A 27,988-nucleotide genomic window follows, 5' to 3' on the forward strand; every position below is an offset into this window, starting at 1 on the left:
GATGAAATGTCTTTGCAAAATTTTGCCAACAGGAAGTTTAATATTATTGTTTGCATAAGGATACCAATGAGTTCGTATTTCTGTATCTGGTTTGGGGAGCTTTGAATCTGAGGAATGGTAGAGGTCCCAGTGAGCTCCAGAGTCGTCTTATGTATGTGTGGTACAAAACAACCTGTAAAATTTCTATTCAAATGAACTAAAAAGGTAATAGAACCAGTGAGACAGAAGGATAGTTAAGTGATACATAGGCCTTGTCAGTTCTCGCTCTGTATTTTTCTAATGAACTTCAGTATATAGAAGGAATGAGATGCATTTTAACAGTTATGTGTATATATGTTAGATGTTAACCTTATTTTTGTATGTCTTTTCAAATGAATATGCATCAGTGCTGTTCAGCAGCCCCAGTCTATCCTTTATCAGTTGTTTAGTGTCACACAGACATCATGGAAGAAAGATTTCTCGAGGAGGGATGGGAAGGAGGTGAGAGTAACAATCTCCAGACCTGTTAAGGGACAGGACAGTGGAGATGAATAAGCAAACAGGTTTGTGCACAAAGGCAGCATCAGTAGGAGTTAAGACCTGAAAGAAAATATTTAAATACTCATGAATTCATGTTCTATGTCTAGAATCAGGAGTTCAGAATTTGTGAAGAGTTCCACAATTTTTACTTCTCAAGGTGTAAAATTAAATAGTTTCCCCTAAGGATTTGGCCATAATTAATGAAGACCAGTTTTAAAGCCACAATGAGTTTCAGCGGAGTACCTGTTTTTACAGAAGTCTGTAAACTCTTAACCTATAGGTTAGCCCTTATTATAAATGGAGGATACAGAAATGAAATTCCACTCATCAAACCCCCAATAAAAGTAGAGACCTTTTTTTCACTTCTCCCTGCATATCTGGTTACTCATCCTATACATGCAGTTCCTGCCCAGGTCTAATACCCTGCCCTTTAATACTTACTGTCTTTTATGAATTTGTTAGTAATTATCATTTTTAAGCTCCGTTGGTTTGTAAGGTCATACTCCTGTTCTGTGACACCTACAGAGGTTTTAATGTGATCCATTATCATTCCCTTAGCTGGAATGCAGTGAGTGGTCTGATTGCTTTTAATCAGTGTCTGTCCCAAAGTAAAAGGTTAGTGTAAACCACCTCCTATATTAGTCACTAAAGCCTCTTCAAGACTTACTTGGGTTTGTGGTTACATTTGACATCTGATTGCTTTTACACATCAGGCTGAAAGCTATTTCCCAAATGCTTTTGACTTTAATTGTATTCTGTCCATGAAAATAAAGCACATTGCAAAAAACTTTATTACATAGTCTAGAGGAAGAACAGAGAAATTATTTTTCAGAGTGTAATATAACATTTCTGGTGTACATTTACTTATATTTATTACTTTATTGCAGATTTTTCACCAAAATTTTAGTTCTTCTATCATCTGTAAAATATGTGGATGCTGCTTTTATTGTGAATGTTTTTAATCAAACATTATTCAATCAAATTTATTGCTTGGCAATTTGTCTATAATTTATTTCCCCACTTTTATATAACAAACTGTTACATATGAGCTTACAGTAGTTTTATAGACAGTTTCTTTTTATAACTTACCACCCTAGAGATGTGTTCCTACGCAGCCCCAAAAAAGATTTATATCAGATATAATAGAGATTAAGCTGGTTCTTCTAACTCACCCATGTTCTTTTCTTACTCTATTCTTACCACTTTTATCTATCACACTTACCTACTCTACAATGAATTTTAGCAGTACAAAATTGGACTTGCTTATAAATTTTTTAGTCATGAACAATTAAACATAAAAAGAAGGTTCTTTTATGTTTTAAACTACGCACTCCAAAGTAATTTCTTGGTCACCATCACCAGCCTATTTCTTACTAAAATATTCCCTTTTCCTTAAAAAGCGTATGAAATCCTATGATCTAAAAATTGATGAACTCTATGACACTGAAACAGGAAAAAGATGTATAATAATTTCATACTATACTAGGCTACCTATTTTAATATCTTTATATTGACCAAGATAAATATTTAGATTTGGCACTATTACTAATCACTATTTCTGCAAACAGAGAAAACTACTTTTCAGACTTTCTTAAAGACGAGATCTGATTGCATGCCTAATCTATTTTGTAGGATTACTCTTTCAATACAATAACTTTTTAAATTTAATATATAAATATATCATATATATATTAAAATATATATATATATATTCAATTGTGCTTCAGCACCAAACACTGAAGCATAATGATTCAGTTTGTAAAGCATTCTTATCAGGAAAGTAATCCTATTATGTATCAGAAATATATATACACCATACATCAAAACTGTGACAATGAGGAAGTATTCCTGCACTTCTAGTTAAAGTCACAGTAAGACTGGAAAAGAGAAGGGCATCTATCCAGCTTTAGTCATCTAACTTTGCCAATCCTGTAGTCCAAGGAAGGATCCTGGCTCCTTCAAGGGAGCTCCTCAGTTTGGAGCATCTTGAGTTTCTGCTCTCAACTGCCTGGTGAAGAAGTCTCTCCCCCGCACAATCCCCAATTACCAACAGAGAGAGGGGCCCCGGGGAAACAGCTGAGGTTTATCCCTTTAGTATGCTAAGTGTTCTTTTAAGTCTAGCAGTTGACTTTTGCAGAATCAACTCTGGTAGTTCAAGGTATCAGCAATTTTTTTCACGTTAAGTCTGGTTTGCAATTACACTAGAATCAAATACAGTTACTTTTTTTTTCCCCCCCTAAGAAACTTCTCATATAAAATCAAGTGAGATCACCTTCTTGAAAAGTCTGTTTATCATTCAAAACTAAAGAAACCTGGGAAAGTCTCAACAAATCTTCCACTAAAAATTCAGCAATCTTAATTCTTTCAAATTCAGCATTGCACAAATTCTGCTGCTGAAACTGGAGGCAAAGTTCCTTACTCTATATGCATATGCAAATTTCAGTATATAGTCTGTGTGTGCTGATTAATGTTTACAGAATTTATATATTCTGCAAAAAGCAAAGGCTTTTTTACTACCACTGAGTTAAAGATTTCAACATGTACTTACAGTAAAAGACTAATCCCTTTTGTTGCCAAGTAATTATTTTATCCATATTTAGACTAAAAAGACTGTAATTTATAGTATGAGCTTTTATGATTCTAAATAGGATATCTCACCTACTACTGATGAAACAAAATTACTTTAAATTGTCTTTAGACATGTGGCTAATGGCAAGGAGTGACCAACAACAGTAGACAAGTAGTAGACAAGGATTCCATCCTCCTACCCTATCCTGCAAGGGTAGGCCTTACAGAGGATACAATAGTCAACCTTGGTAGAACAGAAGAATGGACATTTGTTTTATTTCAGAACAGTAGAAAACATACGGTATCAAAACATTTATAGCAAATATAAGTAAACAACCAGACTACTGAGAAACAGAATAGTATAAATTTTTTTTGATTGTGAGCAAATGCAAAAGCACTTCTGACAGTATAAAGACAAATCATAAAAGAAGTATTGCTCTTTTTAACCCAATCAAATAGTTACGTGTGAAAAGACAGACGTTTTCAGATAATGCTTTTAAAAACTAGAAATTGATGAGAGGAAAAAAACACACACAGATGTCAGTTTATGTTTTTGAATTGTATTTACCTTTTCCCTCTAATCTTAGTGCTGTGGTCTGTTCCACCAGTACTAAGAAAAGAGAATACTGTTCAAATGGAGAACATCTCTGGAACTGAAGCAGAATTTTCAAATACATCTAACACCTTTAAGAAATTGAGATTATTAAAACTTTGAGCAGTGTATTAAGGCAGTTCGCACTAGCATGCTTCCCCAGTTTCAATTTTCATATGATTTTAGCTGGTGATGCTTTCTAACCAATAAAGAGTTAATATTCTTAGTTGTTTGAAAGGTGATTTGGAACATTTCAGATGGTATTATGCATTGTTTTCGGTCTTTTGATATATTAATCACAACTGTAGCCCCTTCTGTTGCAAATGTTTGATTTTAAAATTGTCACTTGTCAGCCAGTCCAATAGGCTATTTCAGAACCAATACAGTTTATGCATGGGAAGTTTGATGTTGAAACAATATTTATTTACATTCCCAGAGTGAGATGGTTTAATATATTCATGCTGCTATAAAAGACATGCTACAAAGCCTAATCGTATTTTGTGTATATACTATGTGTACAGAGAATCTTGCTTGTATTAAAATAAAAGAAATGAGGTTCTAAGTATCAATTTATAAAACAGTTCTTTGTAAAATGCTACAGTGTTTCCTGAAGCACTATTTAATGAAACATTAACTATTGGTAAACCTCCATAGAAACTACCTTTTCCAAAATTCATGATAACAGTTCCCATCTATTTTATTTATGTTTGCATTTCATAAAGTAGCTTACTTCCCCTCCCAGAGAAACCCTGTTCCTATGCTTGCTGCACTAGAGAAGCAACTCACATGGGGAAAGATCGAACAGACAGTGAACATACTTGTCATTCATGCACTGACCTACTGTAAATATAAAAGCAAATGGAGACTTTAAATTGATACTACCCTTCCCCCAGCCATGACTTCCTTTCTGCAACCTGTGGCTCTCTCCCAGCAGAACAGCTGGCAGGTTTTATCGCTGCCATAGCAACCCTGCCGTAAGCCCGTTGGCTTGGCAACATTGCAGCAGGAAGAAACACACTTCAGGTCTGAACTCTTCTTAAGGCTCACAGAGGTATTTTTTCAGGTTGCATTCCTAAATGCTTATTTGCTGTTCAACTTAATAAATTTTGCAATAAAAAATCCTATACAGTCTTTATTTGCCAGTGAAATCAGATCATCTTCCCTGGAATCTTGCAAAGAATTAATGTCCATTCCTTGCAACGGCACAGCAGATGGATCAAATCTCTGCAGCAGCTTCAGCTGATCAAGCGACAGTCCAGTTCCCCTCATGCCCTCTCCTCCAATGTGAGGTTCCTTTTCAAGTAACAAAGAAAAGTATTGCATCAGTAAAATTCTTAAGTGCCCTAAATGTATTCTACTGAGTATATGCAGAGCTGCCTAACCAGTAAGGTGGACAAACTACGTTTATAACATTCACACCAGGGGAGGATTTGGAAGTAATGTGGCCCTTCTTTTCTTGCCTTCATCTGGCCAATATGTATACAAGGATATATACAAGGTCCAAAGTGCTTTGAGGAGGTGGTGGTGCACCTAATCCAATTTGGCCCAGTACTTTGGAGCACTTATTGAGGACAGGTACTCAGGTCTAAAACAACTTGTTACTCAAAAGACTGAAACATCACAAGAAAGCTGTTATCACCAGACAGTAAGAAGGTCTAAAGATTTTAGGTTGCCACTTTTAAATGATGCAGCACTTCTGTGTACTGACTAATAGCTATGAGTTAAGTCCAAAATAGTGATTCCTTAGTCAGTTATTAATATACTCAGTAAAAGTAGTAGAAATACCTGGATTCTTCACATTGGAAACTTCAGCTGGAGAGACTGAATGCCCCAGTCCAGAATACTTTATTGCCTGCAGTGACATCATTTTGGAAGATGATGTGGCAGAAAAAATCTGATCTTCAGATTTTCTGTCATGTAATCAGACTAATGGGACTATTGTTACATATGTATGTGTATGAGGCAGAGAAAGAAAGGAAGAAAGAGCTTAGGTATCTGAATTCAGGAGATGACATTTGGCATCAAAATTCAGGAGGGGAGAGGGCTTAAAAGCACAGCCCTTTTCTCAGCATTTCTTGTAAGTAGCCTTGACTACTTTTTAACACACTGCTTCCTGGAAGAAAACCTAATTCTTAGCTAGATTGTTCTTTCAATGCATTCGGTAAGGAGCTAGAACAAAATGTGCAAAAGCTGGCATTGCAATATCAAAAGTAGATCTCCTTTGTAAATCTGCTCTAGCGTAGTCTATAATGCAGTCATCACACTTTGCTAACGCATGAGCTCATCCAGTCAGCACATGATGCAAGTTAGTAGCTTAACCATACACTGTGTGCTGTAAAGCTGGGCAGCCAAGAGGTTGCAGAGTGATTCTTCTCTTCCTTTCCCTCAGCAGGATTTCAGTGCTTTCCAGGTAAGAGACAGAAGTGTCCATTGCAAATTGAGAAAAAAAGAACATACAGAGGGAGACAGGGGTAGCAACTTGAAGTAATGTAATAGAAGGATGGAAAGGTAAAAGTCTAGTGAAAACAGTATTACACAGAGCCAAGCAACTTGCTCAAAGACAGACCAGTTTTTTCCTCTACCTTTTCCTTTTTCCTTCCAGTTAAGTTACTGCATTTAAGCTGGTATACAGTATCTCCTGTGTAAACCCCCAAGAGGAAGTAAGTCTGCACAAAGGATCAGCTGCCATGCAGTAACCTCCACCTACGAGATCAACGCCTATGGCTTCAGCTCCTGTTTTTTTCCTTACCCAACATGATTCCTGAATCTGTTGCCAAGCTGAGGAAGTGGGAGACAGGGGACTGGGTATATAAGGCGTCTACTGAGAGACTAAAGATATGGGAAACACATAAAGGAACATGAGGTAAGTCAACCCTAGACTCCAGTTTCCTGTTAACTGCAAAATATCACCATAGTTTACACTACCGGTGAACTGTTTTTAAGATACTATACACTATCTGTGGGTAAACAAGTCAGTGTCATCTCATTTAAAATATACACAAAAGAATTTTTACAGATATGGCATTTGTGTGTGAAAACTAGTGCTTTATTCAAGACTGATATTACTGGAGAGACAAAAGTCTATTAAACCAGAATTAATCTTGCATTTGAGTTAATAGGGCTTGTGGGGTTTTTTGTCGTTCTATTGGAAGACAACTTTTATACTGTTAGGTAAAATATATAATCTCATTTGAAACAGCCAGAACTGAAAAATTCCTAGTAAATGAATGCTGAGAAAGCACACAGAAGAACCCTGACATACAAATCTTTAAGAAAAGCTTCAGTTCTGTTAAATCTTTACCAGTCTTCATATAATTTCTCCTTGTACTCCTATTGTATATATTTTTTTTAATTTCAGTTAAAAGATGCATCTAAACTTCTAAAGACAGATAAGAGTCATCACAGAATAAGTAAGCTAAACAGGTATCAGAGTTAGACTTTTCCTCAAAGCCATGATGATAAACAACTAACCCACCCAACTCATCACATCAACAAAGGAAAAGAGACACATAGAGTCTGACGATAAACTCTCTCAAGTTACTAACAAAGGCAACAGATATTTTTTTAAATGTATGCAGTATAGATAAAAAATGTTAGTATATTCCTATATATTACCTCTTCCCAGACATCTTAATGATAGACACTATCTTCAAAAAAGACAAGGTACATTCTTGAAACACTGAGCCTGAAATAAATTTGTTCCCTCATTCCTTTACGTAACGCAAAACTAGCTCCCATATATATAAAATCCTCCTTCCCCAAAACACAAGGTTCTTTCCATTTATCTCCCATCCTTTATGCAAGTCTTCACTACTTCAGTGGCATTAATAAAAAATTGTTCACCTCTCCTGTAAATGTGCAAAAGAAGGTATGGATTAAAGAACAATTTCAAGAGAAATTTTGTCCCTGTTGTGTTTTAAATTACTGTTGTACAAATCAAAACAACCACAGTACACAGTGGGAAACTACTTAACAATCCCTAAATGAAGCTCAATTAAACACAAAAACAGATTTAAAAGAGCCTCAGAAATCCTTGTGATATTTCTATCCACAGCACTTAAAACTGTCTGCAGTGAAAGAGAGATTTATTGATAGTAAATATAGCATGTAAATTTACAGTGCCAAAACAAGCTTACCAGATTGTGTTGAAGTACCGTGAAAATACTATTACCTGTGGCTGAAGCTGAAGGCATGGAAAAGTTTTCAGGGCCCAAGCAACTTGCTCCTCATTTTCAGCAAGTGTAATCGTACATGTACTATATACTAAAATACCTCCTGGCTTCAGCAATTTCACTGCCTGCAGGGAGAAATAAACAATAATTCAGCTTATTTTTAAATGCAAAAACTTTCATATTGAGCAACATTAACCAAGAAACCGTTAAGTTATAATATTAAAACTTAATACTTAATTAAACTCAAATCTTTCTGTCTAAGGCATTAGGATACTAATTCTTCTCAGGGAATACAGTAAAGGATCCCATGGATTAGAAAGATTCTTCTTTCCAAAATCAACATTGTAACTCATGCAGTTTATTAATGCCATTAAGATGATTCACCTTGTAAAATTTGTTATTTTGTACAGCTCTGCGAATCCCAGACAGATTAGTTCTGTTTTCATCACCTGCTGCCCACCATGGATACACAATATTTTTATCAGTGATATTAGATGTCAACTATTTCCACGTATTTGGCACAAAAGCTCTATCTGTGCTGCTGTTCTCAAGCTTTGGTTCACTTTAAATACAAGTAATTCAGATCTAGACAAGTTTCATGAAATCTTACCTTTCAGCATCAGCCCAAGCACACTCCTACTAGCATGAAAAATTGTAATATGGCCTCCTGGCTTTGTACTCATCTTGTATCCCATACAGTACCTCACAGCACCACGGCATGGGAGTTCCACACAGTGAACTTATAAGAGTCTGTGCTGCTGCAGAGAAAAGATTTTAGCCTGCTCCGGACTTAGACTCTTGCGATTATTGTAAATTAAAGCTGATGAAACTTAAGGAATAAAAAAAAACACATACAAAGTTTTTTATTTACTTTGGCTTACGTATGCCTTTCCCATGCTCCAGTGAATTGACTTCACCTAGCAACAGATACGGTGGAGCCGAGAGGTTAACCGAATCCTAACACTATCTTTAACTGCTGAAAAGGTAGGGAAAATGAGGCACCATTTTTTGGTATGAAGTTTTATGCTGCAAAAGCATTTATGTCCAATTTAGCTGATATGCTCAATGATCAATACATACCACAGTGAAAAGCTTGCGCTGTAGTGGCTGATAAGAGGTCACTTCCTTTAAAGTCGAGGAATAAGCCATGTTTGGTCTCTGTCCCATCCCACTACATGGAGCATCAAGAAGAATTCGATCAAATGACTCTGGTAAGAATGGAGGTCCTTCTGTAAAAAGCAGTTACTAATGTAAAATGTGGCTGTTTCTTTCCTTAAGACTTCACCACAGATAAGGACAAGCTGTTACTGTTTCCTTGACATAAAACATTTATGTTCTATAGATAGTGTCTGCAAAAGTAATCTCAGCTAGAGACAAGTCTCAGCACTGCTGGTGGTAGATTTCATCTCCCAGAAAACTAAAGAGTTTTAGTTCTGTCAGCTAAAACAACACATGATCCCTTTAGGCAATAATATTTTTTAACCTTAATTTAATAATTTGAAAGTAAAATATAAAAGTAATCAAACAAAAATGTTGAAATATGATTGGTCAGAGGTGCTGGGTACCAAGTTGTACAGGTAGGCCGTAATGAACCACAGTCAGCTCATAACTGAATTGTGTGCCAGTCTTTACTGAGAGGAGCCTGTAGTTAACCATTAAGACTGCCTTAAATAATGATAACTGGACTGTCTATAGAATAACTATTTCTTGCAATGCATATATATCTGTAGAAAATAAAGCACTTATAATAACATGAAATATTACAAGTTCTAATGAGTAACACATGCTGTCTCCACAGCAGAACAATTCAGTAAATGAGGATTGTGAAGACACAAACAATTTCTGAATATTACCTGGATAGATAAGGGAATATGTAACTTCTACATGCAGAGCCTATCCTTTCATCTGAATCCCACTGACTCAATGGCCCAAAAGGTTCTATCGCCTTAGTGCTAGAGACTCCTCAGCTCAGCATCACCAAGACAAAAGTGGCTCTGTACATGTATCTGTGAGTAACCAATGAGGAACAGAGCCATAGATATGTTTTACCTCCTTTTCTCCTTCTGTTCCTCAAATATTCAAGTTAGGTGACCAATAAAAACAAGCGAGTGATTTCATACTACTGCTACCTAGCTTGTTCCAGCACTACAAAATAAGTCTGATTTATCTACCTCCGATCCATTACTACAACGTTCAAAATATGTCATGTCTTCCTTGCAGGGATGTACAGAAAAACCTTCATGATCTCTCAGTATTACAGCTAACTGTTGTTCATCTGTGTAAGCGCTACATAGCACCTACAATATTTTATGTTCATAGAAAGACTATTAAGAAAGTACCTTATTCCTCCAAAGCAGGAATAACTGCATAGGGACAAAGAAGGTGAATTATGCAACCTGATTCCTACTTAGACTAACTAGTAACTGGGATAAAACAGAGTGAGAAAGAACAGCATACTTTGTACAACAAACTAAAAATAATCAAGACAGCAGATACCGTTTAAATCGTTCCATCATGGGAACAGAACCAGTATCATAAATACAGCACTTCAGAAAAGCAAATGAAATGAACTTAAAATAATACACTGTGCTTCTATAGAACTTTCCCCTGGACAGCTGAACAAACATCAGTGAAATAAACCTTGCAGCACTCCTGGGAGTTAGGTATTAATAACCCCATTTTACAGATGAGGATTCTGAGGCAGAAAAGCTAAGCAATTCTGCAAATTTTTTTTTTTCTTCTTCGGACTAAGTCAAACAATTCAGGTATGGGTTTAAATGTTATCATGAAAGAAGCTTTAAGGCTTCTTCAGTCTTTGATATTATCTGGGAAAGGAATGCATTTCCTTTGAGCATATTAAGTTGTGGTAAGGACAGATAGTTTGAGTTTTGTATTTGCTTCACAGAGAAGCTGATAATCACAAAAGAGTAGAAAACAAAAGAGCATTCACAGTGCTGAAGCAACTTAGGTATCTGCCATAGACGTGTGGCAGGTTTAATACTACTAGTGCAAAACTGATTACTATTTTCTTTTAAAAGCTACTACTACCCAAGTTGTTTACTTTACCTTGTTCATCCTCTCTCTTCTCAACTGAAAGTGCCTTTGTTCCATCATAGCAAAAGGCCTTAATACAATTCAAACGTAGCAAATCAGCGTTCTGCTTAATTTTTTTGACCTTGTTAGCTATCTTGTCCATGGCTATTACTTCACCCTGAAAAAAACCCAAAGTTTTTATCAAAAGCATAGGGATTAAATGGATGTGCAGTGCCTGATTCCCCCGTTCCCCCATAAGCAGTGTAATGAATGAAGCTTAGTTTTCCCTACAGGATTTTGTTATTCTTAAATCCACACTCCAGTAGTCCTTGTTTGTCCATATTTGTCATGATACCCACACTAGGCTAGATGCTAGTCTGAAGCTGTGTATGTTCTGACTGGCACTAGCTGCTTGGCACAGTCACTCCCCAAGGGACCCTATAACGTCTGACTTCTGGCAAGTGGGTTTTTTGTTTCTTTCCTTTTGTTTGTTTTGAACTGTTTTACTGGGCACTAAGTTAGGTAAAAATGTAATCATCTGAAAGAGGGTAGAAGTCTCAAATGGTAAAATAGGTCCACAGGTTTTAAATTCGCATGGAGATGGTAGGAAGCATGATCACATACAGCTCGGTCCTGAGGAAATGAGGACCACAGCCATGCTTCCGGCTTGCTCAGGCTCATAACATACTGTTATACTTGCAGCAGTTGTCACTCAAGTTACTTTGGGAAATACTGTAAATACTCGAATAAATTTAGACATGAGAGGAGTGGAGTCACAATTACACATTATTCCTTTTATGTAAGAATAAGATTTCTCTCTTCCTCTCCCAAGATAAATCAAAACAGACACACACCACCATCTGCTAGATGAAATCTGTAAACACAAAGGAAAGTAAACAGTAGCATCAGTAAAATCCAGAACAGTAAAACTATCTTCAAAAAAACCCCAAAGACCAAAAACCTCTACTAGACTTGCTAGAGCAAACAGAACCTGCTGAGAAAACGTGACAACTTTTTCCTACTTGGTGATGGCTCTCTAGAGGCTTATGGAAGGGTAACATTACTAAGATAGACAGTGTAAAAAAACCAAAACTAAACACCAACCTTCAGTAAAGATAAGCTGTTGACTGTATGTCGTGTTAGCCAATATGTAGGTCTAGGACTGAGAAGTAAAAAAGGATTTATGTGGTGTCAATGGTGCCCAGCCTTCATCTGCTATGAGCCAAATCACCTTTTACAAGAGCACTCAATGACCAAGTGCCACTGTTTCTTCCCTATCACCATTCAACCTATTGCACCTGCACACTAACAACTGATTGTGCTTGAAAAGTGGTCTGTTGCTAAAACAGTGATTTGCTGCACATGTGCTATACTGTGGATATGAAGAGGTAAGTCCTTCTCCTGAGAGACTTTCAGAAAAAAGAACAAGCTGAAAGGCAACAGTTCTTCCCCATCTGGTCCATGTCAGCCACTGCCAGAACAACTTCCTGAAAGACATCTAGAAAAACCAGTAGTCTGGACTGGGGTCCAAACAGTAATAAAGAATTCTCAAGCTTTAATTATTCCCAATTCCTATTTAAAAGCTCCTAACAATAAAGAGTAAGATTATCTCATCTAAAGCCAATATATTAATTTTTACAATTAAATCACAAAAAGTGTAAGATTGACTCAAATATTCTGAAATGTTAATTATTTAATATACTGTCTATGGAAATTTAGTATGGAAAATCTGTGAATGGAATTTAAGAACCAAAAAGCAGTGCAAATTTACTAATATATTTTTTTCATATCTTAAATTATATACTCAGAAAAGGAAAACCAATTCAGATCAACGTCTGTATTCTTAATCTTTACCACTTCAGCTGAAGGTAAGCACAATCAAAATATCTAAGATGACTAAGGAAAACAGTTATGCAAAGTTATACAAAATGTACATATACAGATGGAAAAGGTATAGGTGTAAATGAATCCATGACAGAAACATATGCTTTTACAGATTTCCTTTCTTTATCACACTGAAATTCTTTACTGGAAGCTTTATAAATCTATCCAATAAATGTCTAATGACTATCTAATGACTGTCTAATGCATGTTTAATGCATGTTTGCAAACTTTCCATACTGAGGGAAGAAACATTTCCATAAGCAGTCACAGAACTGAATATATGTATTTTCTAAATACATTCACATCATTACCCACTGTACCTTCCCATTAATGCACAGACAACCATTGAACTACTGCATAATGTAACTGCAAGATTTCTAAATAATCTGATATATTATAATAACCTTATTCCAAAGAAAATAATAATGCCTTACAAAATTTTTAGAGGAAACATTACACATTCTTCCCCTCTCTGCTAGAAAGGAGTAGCCTGCATTTCTGCATTTCGTTCTGCATATAGCAATTTACTATATGCAAATTGTTATTCCTATATCCACATTCTTTTTGGCTTGTGTGTTATTTTCCTTTGTCTTCCTCTAAACATTGTTTTTGTTTCTTCTCATATTGTTATTTTCTCATGAGATATTTTTGGGTTTGCAACCGTCTACCTTAGAATGACAAACTCAGACTAGAAATTCAGTCTAAGATCCTATCTGTACTGCGTAATTGATAATTTTTACTGAGAAGAAAGTTAATTGGATTAGGAACTTTTTAATATCTTTTTGTACAGAGCTGTGCATTCTTTTGGCACACAATAGTAACCCCTGATTTCCATGTATTCTCAGCTTCATGAATCCAGCATATTCCTGCATAACTATGCCCTGCATGCTACGAATTCTTCCATTACAAATAATTCAGTAACATTTAAAAAGTGAAATCAAACATATTTCAACAGGTCAATTTGTGGCAAATAAGGTTTTAAATGGGATGGTGACTATTTGATAGTCTATGCCCATTTCAGTAACTCTGATCTGTAGCAAAATATATTGGTAAGCAGAACATTCAAATATTAATTGTTTTCTGTTGTAAATCATCTGTGCATTCTGACAGCAAAGTGAAGTAAGCTGTACAAATGAACAGTGGTCAGACTTTCTTCACTGAGATAGTGACTGCTCTTACCTGGTCATGCATTAGTGTTGCAAGATGGGTTGTTTTTCCTCCAGGTGCAGCACACATATCCAAAATTCTCTCTCCTGGCTGAGGGTTTAAAATATGGCTCACAACCACAGAAGGCAAGTTCTATCATAAAAACAAATATGGGAGAATTCAAACCTTATGTCCTGCGTTAAGTCCTGCATCAAGGAATGACAAACTCGTTGAAACAAAAATTCATTCAGCAGTGAAGATACCTATGATATTGCTGTCAGTTCCTTAACAGAAAATGAACTATTGGGATTATATTAAAGAGACAGTATAGGTCGGAAGTCTCCAGTGTCTCCTTTTTTATTTAAAGCTATATATGAGTATCTATGGCTAAAGTTTAAGGGTTCATGACTATGGGGACTACAGTGCTAAAAGTTAAAAGAAAATAAACTGATATTATCACAGACCCAGAGCAGCTCTGTATATTACAAATATTTTACATTGATCTGTTTATTAGAAAATTTACTATATGAACATACTGGCGTAGTATAGTAACGAGCAGTAAGATCAATAGGAAGAAGATTACGCTTGCTGAATTAAGGTACCAAGAAACTGAACTGTGCTATTAATTATATAAACAGAACAGATGCATCGAAGAGAAATAATATGCAATAATTGTGCACAGTATTGATCTTACACAATATGGAAATATTCTGAAAGATTCTCTTCTAACTTGGTTCAACACAAAGGTATAAAAACCTTCTAAAGTTGTCTTTACTACATGTAGTCTTTGGTTGGCACAGTTTCAAGTTCCATGCCACAGTGTTCAAAAAAATGAATAATAATTTATCTCACACATGGCAAATTCAAGTCAAAAAAGCCAGGCTCAAAGGATCGTAATCAGTGGCACAAAGTCCAGCTGGAGGCCAGTCAATAGTGGTGTACCCCAGGGTGGACACTGGCACCAATGTTGTCTAACCTCTTCCTTAGGGACCTGTATAATAGAACAGACTGCACTCTAAACAAGTTTACAGAGGATATAAAACTGGAAAGAGTGGTTGATAAACTGGAAGGTTGTGCTGCCATTCAAAGGGACCTTGACAGGCTGGAGAAATGGAGAAACAGAAATCTCAGGAAGCTCAACAAACAGAAGTGCTAACTCCTGCACCTGGTACACTCCATGTACCAATATGGACTGTGGCTGACTGGCTGGAAGGCAGCTTTGCAGAGAAGGCCCTGGGCATCCTGGTGGACAAGAAGTTGAATATGATCTAAATTCTCATGTGCACCAGTCTCTCAAATAACCTTTCTCTCTAACAAGTCTGTTCTTCTGATAAGCTGAATCAGGTAAGAAAAGGCCTCTCCTTTACTGCCAGCCATAAGACAACATACTGCTTGATAAACTACCCTTTGCCCACACCAGAAGACAGCATTGATGCTGATTTGAAAATATTAAGATCAATTACAAACAGAATATATGCATAAAAATACCTCATCTGTGAATGGACTCTTCTGACAAAACAAGTAGTGACTAAGACAATTCACTGTAATAAAGGGCTTACCTTCCTCTCTGAGTGATAGTTACACAAATCAAATGAGGAGATAACTTAGAATTTCAGAGAACATCTCTGAACAAGGGTTTATTTGAGATAAAATTTATATTTGCTTTAAAGACTAAAATAACTTTTTTTCATGGCTGGACAGTTTGATTTTGCTTTAAACCCTGCTTCTAAATCGTCATATTTATATAATAAAAATACAATACCAAAATTAAAATAAAGAATTTTACCTGATTTAAGAAAACTAGAAAGTTCCATGATTTCATCATCCTACATTTCAACTTAACACAGGTGGCCAATTGTCATGTCTGGGTATTGCTTTTAATTAGTGTTATTGTGGGGAAAAAGGAATATAAGTATCACAAATATTAAAGATGTAAAAGGAAAAGCTAGCTTGAAATAAGTTCTTAAATTTTACACTAAAAATTGTCATTCTTTGGAAGCTGCCAAGTTTTATGGTAAGAGGTAGTGAAAGCTGTGCTACTGTAAGATTTTTCATGGTTATTTTGTTCAGGTGTTTTTTTTTCATTAGAGCTAAAAAGATGTTTTTTCTCTTCAAGTCAACCTAATATTTGGAGTTTTTCCTGATTATCTACAAAAGGATGTACTCTGAAAGCGCTTTATATTTCAGAGTTCATAGACAGATTCCAAAAACTAAAAGTTCTATGCAGAGTATCTGTGCAAAAAGGATTTCTAAGTTTTTAAGTGAATATCTCTTAAGTCACTTTGAAGTCCCTTATATCTCAAACGTAGATACTGACTTCATTCTAAAAGCTTTGTTTTCTTTAAATCCAAAGACTGAATTAGGTGCCATAATACACAATGAATATATAAAGTATTAATGTGTGCTTAGAGGATATTCATTATTCTGCAAATAGTACAGACTTTTACTTTTGTAACAAACATACCTGTAAAAATAAATTACCAGGGAGCACATTGTCAAACGAAGGACTAAGGTAGACTGTCTCTATCATTCTTATGCCCATCCCACTGAAAAACATGAAAAAAAATTTTTCAACTACTCAGATTTACAATTTTTAACAGTATTCAATTAAAATCATTATGCTTACAAACAGAAACTTGAAACAATAATCTCACAAAAATGAAAGCACTTAGAAGCCAACTAAGAAAAATACTTTTACAATTTTGCAATCTGATATCCTTTAAAATTATGTCATTAAGTTGGGTAAACCATAACAAAAACTGTACTACATTATAAATTGCAACTATCTATAAAAATTGCATAAAGCAAATTTATATTTTTGTACACAAGAAAAACTGAGATCTAATTCAAGCCCTGATAATGTAAAGAAATGCATAAAATGCAGATTTAAATATGTCAATTGCAATCCATAACAGCTTTTGGCTAGCCACGTATGCACCAGGGCACTGGCATACGATTTCCTGCTTAGATCCTCCTCTATTTTTCTAGATTGTCTGAGATTTCAGTCAAATAACTAAAGAAATTATATTTCAAAAGACTTAGAGGAACACTAATTTGCCTGCAAAGCAAAGGTTTGAATTTAGAAGCAACCTAAAAGTTTTAAATATGGATGAAGTTCTGACACAGATTTCATTAAGACAAACGTAGAAGGAAATGGACAAAAAGAAAAACAAGAAAAAACAATATTGAGCTTGAAAACAATAGATTACTGAAGATAACAAGAATGAGTATTATTTTGCATATGCACTGCACAGTCCAACAAGAAGGAAGGATATGAGAAAGCAAACTTGCAGACACCAGACTTAGTGTTACATAATGCCATTCCATGCCATCAACTCAACAGGTATATCCTACCACTACTTCTATTACATTTAAGCTCTAATAAATCAGAAATCTTCTAAAAATTTTATCATTTTTACTAGATCTTTTGTAGTTTGTTCTTGGGATGTAAAGTCTTGGTCATAATTTGATGTCTGTGCTCTTCTACGCTGCTTTTTATATGTGTTTTAGATGACAGAAGAGGAACAAACCAAATGCTTTGGCAACAAAATAGAAAAGCAAGTAATCCTGACATAGATAGCTACCTTGGCAAATGCCATACATCTTTTTTAAGATATCTGACCTTATCTTCTGTCCCCTGCCCCACCAAAAAACGCCCCTACAAATATTTTTAGGAGATGGAGAAATTGACAAGGCTCCACTTTTGTTCCTTCCAAATAGGAAAGTGGTACAGAACAATCTACCAAAATGCAATTTTGCCACAGTGAGAATATTTGTCACTTCTGTTTTTCTATATTATTGAAATCATATGCTAAACATAAATTCTGAAAAGACTCCCATTTACTTCCTCCTACCTCTCAGGTAAACTGGTATCTGGATACCACTATGAAACTAAATGTTCAGTCTGCTAATACTTACTGTAGTTCTTTAATTGTAATTGCCATCACATTGCCACTACCTTAGCTGTGAAGTTACAGAAGACAGCAGGAGGCACAATTCTATCATATTCCCAGAAACTAACACTTCCCAAAAAATGCTGGACGTCCCAACATGCAAGACAGGTCTCAGTCAAAGTCATCTTGTGGTTGCACGTAGGGTACAGAACATTTCACAGTGTTTTCCCATCTTCCTCCTTATCTCTGCAAAGTTGTAGGTCTAGATTGCAGTTACTACTGACTTACTTCAGTGGGCCACTTGAACTAAAGATTTCACTGCGACTCAGTTCTGAAATCCCATTTCCAAGGAAAACTTTGACTCCTTCAAATTCTTTGGCTCCTCTTTTACATTTCCCTTCAATATCTGAATACACTGAGACCAGATCTCCAGCTTTCATAACTGCGCAAAAAGAATGGAAATGTTGAGATTAATATACTTGACAAGACAGTAGTGACCAAATAATTTAGGATTTTCAGTAGACTACTTAATCCTATATCACAGCAAAATTTAAATCTTCTTAATGTAATCAAAGAAAAAGATTAACTGATATTAAGCTTGAAAGTGTACATGGTGAACGATGGCCACCAAGTGACTAGTTATTGAAAGACACAAGGTTACAAATCAGTGTGTCTTGTTTTTTAAGAGGCGAGACAAATCTTCACTTTATTTTTTATCACCACATGATCACCCATAAGTTTTAAGCTCACTCTTCAGGATTCAGTCCTCTGTGTATGCTCCAAGCACGCAAGTACAACAAACAACACTGGTTCACACCTACTGTACAAATACACCAGTACTAAATTTGTCTAATGACTTCTCAATAGCTAGGTAGAACATAGCTATAGCTGCTTTTTCTCTAACTATTGCTTTGATACAAGTGATTATATATTCTTGTTGAAACAATTTTTCTGGTGTGGCTCTCTTCCCTCTAAGGCAACTGCTGTTCTCAATAATCCTCTAAAAGAGCTTTACATCTCCAATTAAAATCCTCCAGATCAGTGAAGTATGTAAATATACACCAAACTCTAGAAGTGTAGTCCTAGGGACTTAAACTTTCTGAGCTAGAACAAAAATCGATGGAAAAGGTGGATGGTTTAGGTGATTTTGTAGAACAGTGAGCAAGCTCTATGCACTGACTGGCTGAAAAATATGCTTAAAAATAAAGGCCTCCACTGACAGCAATAAAAAATTCTTGCAAAATTATGCTTTTGACAGGTCTGACTGGCTGGAGCAACGAGAAGATATGACAAGTAAGACTAATGACAGTTCAGCTTCCCCAGAATTCTTTGAGTTGTATTTAGGAATCTTTTTTTCCATTTTCAAATGGCCTTCTAAATATGCACAAATGCCCCGGAATTCTTAGATTGTAATATTTGTTGGGTAGCCACTAAACATTTTTTTTTTGGGGTAGTTTCTTTTTACACAATGCAACACAAGACATTATGTGATAGCCTACTGTTATTGTCTGCTTAACTTCACTGAACAAAAACTTGCAGCAATGTAACTCTCCCATCAAGCATATTTGCTAATGATTTTTTGCAGTATTCAAACATAAAGGATTTTATTTCACTCTCTGCTGACAATCGTCCTTCCAAAATGCATTAGTACCATGTACAGTTCTTAAGCTTTTTGTAGCTTATATGGGCATTCCATAAACATAAAGCTTAGAGTTTGATGAGTTAAATTAAACTCAAAGCCCCCTGATAATTAGTTTACCCCATTTGGGTTGCAATTTCAGTGATTAAATGTGTGTTCTTGCTGTACTCTTTTTTTCCCTAGTTAGACCATCTGTGCTTAATACAGCCTTATTATATTTGGCCTCAAGTGAGTAGCATGCCCTTTTATTTTATTTTCCTATCTGCAATTCCCCTGAAGTATTCCTAAAGTTTTATAGTATCTTTTCTTTGAATTGATGTTGCATGCATAATTACACGCAATTATGATAAATCACCAGTTGACTCAAAGAGGGATCTGAATATTTATGAGGTTGTCTAAATAAGCAGTTTCAACAACTGCTACAGCAATATACTTATTTCATTATTAAGTCCTAGATTGAAAAACATTCCCGTTCAGTGAATTGGACTTAAGCACATGCTTAAAACTTCTCAAAGGTTTTTTCCTGAAAGGGGATGAAATTAAGTGGCTAGATAAATGCCTTCCTGACTCACTTTGTTTAACAATATGAACCATGATGATTAGTAGATCTCATCATAATAGAATAATGAGATGAATCATCCAAAATTATACTGGCTTCACATAAAGTTAATTTGGCCTTTAAATAAAAAAGAAATATGCTACTGAACACTAAGCATGTATATGTAGATTTTTTATCTTGTCTCACAGGCATTGAAACAAAAATTTCCATTTCTTAAGAATCTGACATTAAAATTGGAGATTTTTCTTACCAATAGAGAAAAATCCTTTTTACTACATCTCTCATACACAAACAATATCAAATGAATTGCGAATGGAATAAAAAAAGAAAATCCATCTTTTCAGATCTGTAACTTAAGAGTCTGATAGGATCATGAAGGCAGGTGCCTTTGTGACTGAATGAAGAAATAACATATCTGGAAATACTATCTATTAAATAGTCAACATACATCCAGTTACCATTCAGATGTATCCATTGTGGCATTCCTTTTATTCTTTTTTCTTTTTTATAAGACTGGCAAGCAGCAAACTTCTGTGAGTTTATTCTACTGAACATCCATATTAAAAGTTACAGTAGTCAGTAGTAAAAAAATTCTTAAAAAGCCAGGTTTTACTTTGAACATGCTCTTTAAAAAGATTTTCAAATGAAAACAAGAAACTCTAATCCTGGAGAACTAATACTTTAACTACGAATTACATATGGAAAAGGGAACTCAAAACAGGCCAGGTGAGAAATACATATAATTTATTACAAGTATAATGCAAAAAATAGTGAAAATCTCAAAAAAAAGCCTCAAAAACTTAAAAAAAATGTATTTAACATAAATTACAACTACAAGATTAATTTCAGCTGTGAATAGAAAAAAAATAATGTCACTAATATTTATTGGAAGTTGTCATCAAGTGGTGACATTTTTTCCATCCTCTTTACAACTTAACTGTGTGTATTTAAGAACTCTTACATCTAGAGGTAGATATGATTCCAGGGACATACACATGTGCTCCTCGAAGTACTGCATATCCACAGTGGGCTCCAACAATGACTTCAGATGCATGTTTTTTTAAATCTCGCCTAAAAATACAAAACGTAGTTCAGTTTAAAAAAAAAAAAAGTATACTGAAAAAAACCAAATACGCCCCCCAAGTAAACTCTAGTTCATAAATACTGTTTTGGTCAGAATGTAATAGAAAAAATAGTTAACTATCATGTATTACATTTAAAAGATTTATTTTAGTCCCAGAGGAATCAAAGAAAATAGCCAAGAAGAAAACCAGTCCTCAGAATAAAGCAGATTCTGCCACTATGATGAACCTGACACAGGAATACAAATAAATTATACTATAGAGAAATAATCATCTATTCCTTCCTAGGCCAGATGATTGTAAAGTGATTTTTTGTGTTTAACAACTGGTAAGTACTTCTACAATAAAGTATAACCAGGTACCAGAAACTTTGCCAGAAAGAATTGTGAAGACAGTTACTCGAACTCAATAAAGTGTAAACATATTTGAATATAAAAAGAACAGAACGTTCAGAAAAACATGCTACAAAAAGAGAATTAAATGAATGAAGAATAACTAAAAGCATTAAATGCTGTTTTAGACTGTACACCATTTACAAACTAGTACTACTTGTTACCAATCTCCACCTAATTGTGATATAAACTGAATCTGAAGTATGTTAGGCTTCATTATGAACAAGATACTTTAAATAAAATGTTCATCAGTGAATTCAATAAAACAGTGAAAAAACTCCATAGGGGCAGACTCAGATGCAACATGGGAAATATCCAAAAAATATCTTAAGAATGAAGAATGAATAGGCATTTTATAGGGGATGAAATTCAGGAACCCTCTCAGCATTATTGACCCAGTCTCCCTAAGTCTTGCTTGATTCCAGTGGACTCGATTCCTGGACTTGATTCCAGTGGAAGAAAACACTGCCTGTATTCAGCTATAGTTCTATATTCAACCACAAAAGTTTAGCTCTTCTGTCTGCCACCTACCTGGCTTTCCAGAGAGGATGTACTTATGTTGCATTTTCCCTATAAAAGGCAATCTCATAAATAAGGAGAAAACTCCCTCTACGCTTTCTTACATCTTCTAAGGACTAAACCTGTGATCTGGTTAGGATACGGACTGTCCACTAGTTCTTAATATAAATTAAGTTAGTTATCATAATTGTTTAACAAGAAATCTATAAGGCAAATATGTGTTGTGATATTTTAACACTGAAGACCAAAAATTTCAAACCTGGGTCCAATGACAGGAATTAATAAGATGTCCTGGAGTTTCGGGTGCTCAAGAACTGGAACACATAGTCCTTTAAATTGCTGTTTCATTAAAAAGCATAATTATTAAGAAATACTAAAAACCTAATATTTAAGTACTTAATTAGACTGAAAACTATTTTTCCATTCATAATTTATAGCTGTACAGTACAAAACCCAAATGTAAACAGTTAAGAGATGTTGGAAAATAGTGTGTAAGGAGACACTCCATATTAAAATTACTGGTATAAAAGATTAAACATTTAATAAATTGAGAAGTAACAAGGCCACAAAGGTATTCACTGAGAACCAACTTCAGGAAGTGGGACAGTGTTCTGATGCTCACAACCCTACCACTGTTTTTTGCTTTCTTGTGGAAGAAGGTTGTGTTGAGTTGTCATCAGACCACAGTAATACCACCAGAGAAGCTTGGGTCTAATCTGTGTATCTTTTTGATGTTATTAATTATAAACCACTGTTTAACTCATGTATTGCCTGTCTTACTTAATATGCCAGGCTGGTAATACTTTTTATTTTTCTTTTCAGCTTAACTTTGATTGCTTACTCAGAGCTGAGTTGTGCATATAGTTGAAAAAAATGACAGCTTGCCATTTTAAAACTGTTCCTGGACTTTGAGAAGACAATGTCTTCTCACCTGAGCCTTCTAAAATATAACCTTAAAACATGCAAAACCATGAATTAGTTTGCACCTGATAAGTATCTTCTCTTAAGAAAGAAACCAATCCATGAGAGTCCTTTTGTTCAAAACTGTCACGTAGTTTCCTTTTCTAACATGACCGCAATTCAAAATACAAAAAGTTTATGAAAAGCCACTCAATTCAGTTTTCAGCAAAGCATTTTTCCTTGAAGCAAAATATCACTGCAATACCCACTTCCAGATTTCTACAATCAAGCTAAAATTAGCATAACTCATTACCATTCCAGCCCGCAGAATACTGTCAACTGCCTCTGCATTGCAGAAATGTCTTGGCTCCTGTCATGCAATAGCTCCCTGTACACCCACTAGCATTAATAATTTACTTAAAGAAGAACTGGATCTTTTTAGACAGAATGAAGATCTAGGATAGAATTTCAAAATAATCTACTTAAATATAACAGCTTACATATTATCAGATAAAAAAAGGTTTAAGCAAGTTAAGTAAAAATCCAGAAAATTATATAAAGATTAAAACCAGCTTTTAAACAAGAAAATGCAGCAGTTTCAGGGCATCACTGGCTCCTGTTTCTAAAACATACAGATCTTCTCACTTTCCTAAACAGTTTGTGCAATGAGACATAGAGCCGTTCTCCTTTAATCTTAAATAAAAATGTTCTAAACATATTGAACACAGCACACTGAACTATAGCTTTTATCTCTTTCTACCATCTTCTCTAGACTTATGATGCCCCTACACTATTTATTACAGTAGCACCCCAATCCTATCTAAGGTCTGGATCTGCCATATGAAAAAGAGTTGGTTGTCTTTTCCCTCTGTTACTGCCTTTCTTGCAAGTATTAGAGGAGGAATAGTGCTAGACAATGAATCTTCATTTAACATTTAATGCTGACAGGAAATCAGTATGATTGCAGAATGTTAATACTGGTGAACAGGTATTAAGTTAAGGAATAGTTTCCAGTAATGAAAAGCTCTCATAATCAGGCACAAGATGAAATGTCCCGTTATTTTTGCTATAACACAGAAATTGCACAAACCTTCTGGATCTCTTCAAACAGCAATTTCTTCACGTGTTTCACTGAGGCCAAGTGGGTATTAACTCTAACAGTTGTGAAACCTGGTGGATGAGATAGATGACTTAACAGAGACTGATATTTACTTTCCGCCTCCTGTGTACCTAAAGCAGTGATAAGCTGAAAGTGAAAGAAGAGATTTTATATTAGAGTCACACAGCAACGTCTCGCCAGTGCAAAAAAAGCACTGAATAAACACTCTGTAGAAATGGGAGGAATATGGTTGCGTCGTGTGCAATAGTGAGGAATGTCTATGTCTGGAGGCCTAATTCCAGTGAAAATTCATAAATTTCTTTAAAAGGACTTGTTGGAAAAACAGTCATATTAGCAAGGTCATTGTATGTTGTAAACAGGCTGCAGCAAGTACCAAAAGCAGCTGCTAGCGAGCAATCTGATACTGTATAAACAATCCTAAGGAGATGGAAGAGTAGATTCAAAATTATGAATTCGTAACTCTTATCCTGATATACAAAACCATCATTTTTGTGTCCTTTGACATTAGGAATTAATTGATTGTAGTATTTTTGGTTCTACACTGGGGTAAGGGAGTATTTCTTGTCAATATTATGTGGTTAATAAGGGGTTAATTTTCTCTGTGATCATTCCTCAGTGGGATCCAAAACTGAAGTCTCAGATTTATGCTAAGTTTAGTTTAAATATCTTTACGTTACTTTGAGCCAACAGGCATAAAGAATAAGTGTATATTTTAAATAGTGCTATATATAAAAATCTGTGTCTAATGTGAAGACAATACCTTATTTTAAGGTATTAATATCACACAAAATATTAAATCAAAGAAATATTAACAGTATTCAATTAATGAATATTTGTTGATGATTAGTAGTATCTATTTCACATACCTCATTATTTCTGAACATTTTGGTGAGATACTCTTCAACTTCATGTTGGAAAGAGATTTTGGGGAAAAAAGTCATCTTCCTTTAGTTTTTAAAATCTGCCAATAAAGAACTGAAATAAGAAAATAATTTACTTAGTTTTTATCATATTCTATAAGTTTATACATGTAATATTATATGTACCCACAAACTAAGCTGCAGTTTCTGATTACTCTGCTTTAATAATGCAATTTTACTGCACTCAAAATTCCAAATATTGCTCAGGATATGACTGTAACACTATTGTCAATTACATTTCAGAATACATTCATTAACATGTTTAGCATTTGCAACCGCCTTACAGTGAAGCTACTGGTTTCCCTGCTGTCACATCCTTCCCAGCCATGGCTACAAGTATCAGTGTTTGAAATGTGAAGAAAGTGTCACCACCTCTAAATCCAGTCCTGTTAAAGTTCCCTGAGCTATCCTTGGGGAGAACTTGCTGTTCAGTCCTAGAACTGAGTCACAAAGGCTCCTCACAGAATTTAGTTTTGAGTCTTCTAAATTCCATCTCTGAAATTCTTACTCTATTACATAATCATATTTGTTCATTTTTAAAGATAATCTTCTAGTTTTTCCCTGTGAAATTTCTTTTTCTGAAGCTTAACTTCTTAGGTTTCCTCCATAGTTCAAATTACCCAAACTTCATAACAGGAGGACATGTGCATGACTGTGGACAATTATTTTTATTTTTTCCATATATACTTAAAAAATTAAAGAAGGACTGTAAGTAACATTTTTCTCTTGAGTCTGTGTTTAATTCACAGTAGAAACAGTGAAGCATTAATGCAACAGAAGCTTTGCTGATTCTTACTGAAAATCTTCAAACTGTCTCGTGAAAGATTACAATGGTTAAAAGGTACAGGAAATTTCCAGATGTTGCTTTTAATTCCTTCTGCAAAGCCCATCTATACAGACCCTACTGTAGCTCAGCCCTGATGAAGCTTTTATTCTTTATAATTATCCTCTGTTTATTTTTCTCTGTAGGTAATAAAATCCAGTTATCTTCCCAAATTGTATCTGCCCACACCAGTATTACCTATATTTTGAAAGATTATATACACTTCAGTCTGAAATGAGACTTCCTAAAAATTTAATAGTTTGTTTACACCAACTTAAATGGAAGGAAAGTGAGAACATCCCCCCGTCAGTGAGATTTTTTCCATCCATAACAAGGAAATTTGAATACTAAAATATTACAATTTTATTGTATTAAACACGCTTGGAGAAAACACATCAGAAAGTTTGGTATTCATTCTATTTGAATAAGAAGCTATTTGTCACTTTTATCATACAAAACCCCTCACAATTTTTTTTTTTTTGATATTTCAGAATCAGTTGAAGTTTTAATGCTAGAAGAATATTACCTTTTTAGACTTAACTTTTGATCGCAGACAAAGGCAATTTTCAGTTTCATGGGTAGGAGTTTCAAAACCTGATTCCCAACAGTAGCAGCCTTTGAAAGAAAGAAACTGTAATGGAATTAATTAAGTCTTTTTTTTAGAATCTAACAAAATGCCCAAAAGAATTTACCTTGATTATTTCTACTAACTCTAATATTACTACAATAGTTCATATTACAACCAAAATTACCAAAGTTCAGTTTTAGCATTTCAGACAATGTGACATATCATGCCTCTGAGCTGTTGTCCTAGGATGCCTACATTACAGGGGAAAAAAAAAAAAAAAACCACAACCAAAAAACCACCAACCCCACCCCCACATGGCTCACATTTGGAAAGTTTTTTCTTCAGAAGCATAATGAACTGGTATTTAAAAAAAGCCCCCACTTGTGAATTTTTAAAAGAATTTGAATCCTGAAAACAAGCAAGTATTTGAAAACTAGTAGAAATATGTGTTATTTATGAGCCCTACAAGTAACCTCAGTATTATTAACATTATGAAGGTATATTTTTAGGTCATTAAATAGGTATTTCATGATAACCGCAGAATTCCACAGAATGACTTAAGTTATCTCACAATTACACTTCTTCATGGAAAACCAACAACTGATGTGACAGCATGTTGGCAACAGGACTTGTTTCTACCTCAGTTTTAAAATGTGACTGAGGGCTACCATGAAACATGAGCCAGTAGGTGATCAAACCTAAAAACTCTTGGTCAAAAACACTGCACACAAGAAAGAAATCAGGGAAAAGTGATGATCTATAAAGAGGGAATGGCTTTCAAGTAAGGAAAGACTGAACAGTTTTCAATCTTCCAGGCTGGGGAACATAGTTGAGGGGGGATAGGATAACAGCTTATAAATTATAAATTCAGACACGGCAGGAAGAAAGGCTGAGAAGGGAGACTGTCCAGTGCCCCTTCAAACACAAGAGTTAGTCTTCAACAGAGCAAGAGGCAGGTTCAAAACCAGAGGTATTTTTTCCCACAGACATGCTGTGCGGTACACCTCGCTCCAGGAAAGGCTTGACAGCCTTCAGAAGAGAGTCCTTGAGGGAGCATCACCCCGTATTCACCACCTCCTTACAGACTTCCCTGTGCCCCTGCTGGGAGCTGCTGCGGGGGACGCGATGCCGGACCAGGGCTTTCATCTAACTACACACATAAGCACTGCGAGCTGTCAAACGTAGCCAGCATCCAGAGATGCCGAGCAAGATTAAACTTTCAAACCTCCTTTCCCGACCCCTTCCCACAGGAGGAAAAAAGTCAGTCGGCTCACTGCTGTGGGGAGCGGAATCTGGGGCTCCTTTATCCCTCCATCTGTCGCCTTACCGACAACACCAAGTGTGGGGAGAGCACAGCTCTTCACAGCCTCCCCGAGGCCCTGCACGGCGGCTCAAGCCGGGCCCAGGGGTACCTCAGCGGGACGGGACGCTCCGCCGCCGCCGCCCCCTCAGCCCCGGCGGACCCCGAGGGAGACACAGACCCGAACCGGCCCCGGGACGCCACGAGAACGACGGAGCACGCAGGGGCCTGGCCGCGTTCCACCCTCCCCCAGCGGCCCGCACACCCCCGACCTGCAGCTGGGCCCCGACCCGTCGCCGCGCCCACACCTACGGCCGCACCCCAGGCCGGCCCCACCTCCTCCGGGGCAGCGGCAGGAA

At 35.8% G+C, this 27,988-nt stretch overlaps 1 protein-coding gene across 6 annotated transcripts; it reads right to left on the reverse strand.

Annotated features, from left to right (window-relative positions):
- Positions 1-3,332: 3,332 nt before the first annotated feature.
- Positions 3,333-27,956, reverse strand: NSUN6 (NOP2/Sun RNA methyltransferase 6). Of its 6 annotated transcripts, none has more exons than XM_074865680.1 (13): positions 27,657-27,956; positions 26,288-26,376; positions 24,885-24,993; positions 23,989-24,144; positions 22,258-22,337; positions 20,967-21,076; positions 18,096-18,249; positions 16,379-16,460; positions 13,948-14,067; positions 10,918-11,062; positions 8,932-9,080; positions 7,851-7,976; positions 3,333-4,972 (listed from the first exon to the last, which is right to left on the reverse strand). In XM_074865680.1, exons 3-13 carry the CDS (start codon positions 24,957-24,959, stop codon positions 4,760-4,762), a joined length of 1,410 nt encoding a protein of 469 aa, XP_074721781.1. In that variant the 5' UTR covers positions 24,960-24,993; positions 26,288-26,376; positions 27,657-27,956; the 3' UTR covers positions 3,333-4,759. The 6 variants fall into 6 exon arrangements, with proteins under 6 accessions (XP_074721781.1, XP_074721745.1, XP_074721771.1 ...); XM_074865644.1 differs by having other exon boundaries at positions 26,288-26,392; XM_074865670.1 differs by having other exon boundaries at positions 27,604-27,956.
- Positions 27,957-27,988: the final 32 nt, after the last annotated feature.

The sequence above is a fragment of the Strix uralensis genome, chromosome 1 (assembly GCF_047716275.1).
Source record: "Strix uralensis isolate ZFMK-TIS-50842 chromosome 1, bStrUra1, whole genome shotgun sequence".
NCBI classification, from domain to species: domain Eukaryota; kingdom Metazoa; phylum Chordata; class Aves; order Strigiformes; family Strigidae; genus Strix; species Strix uralensis.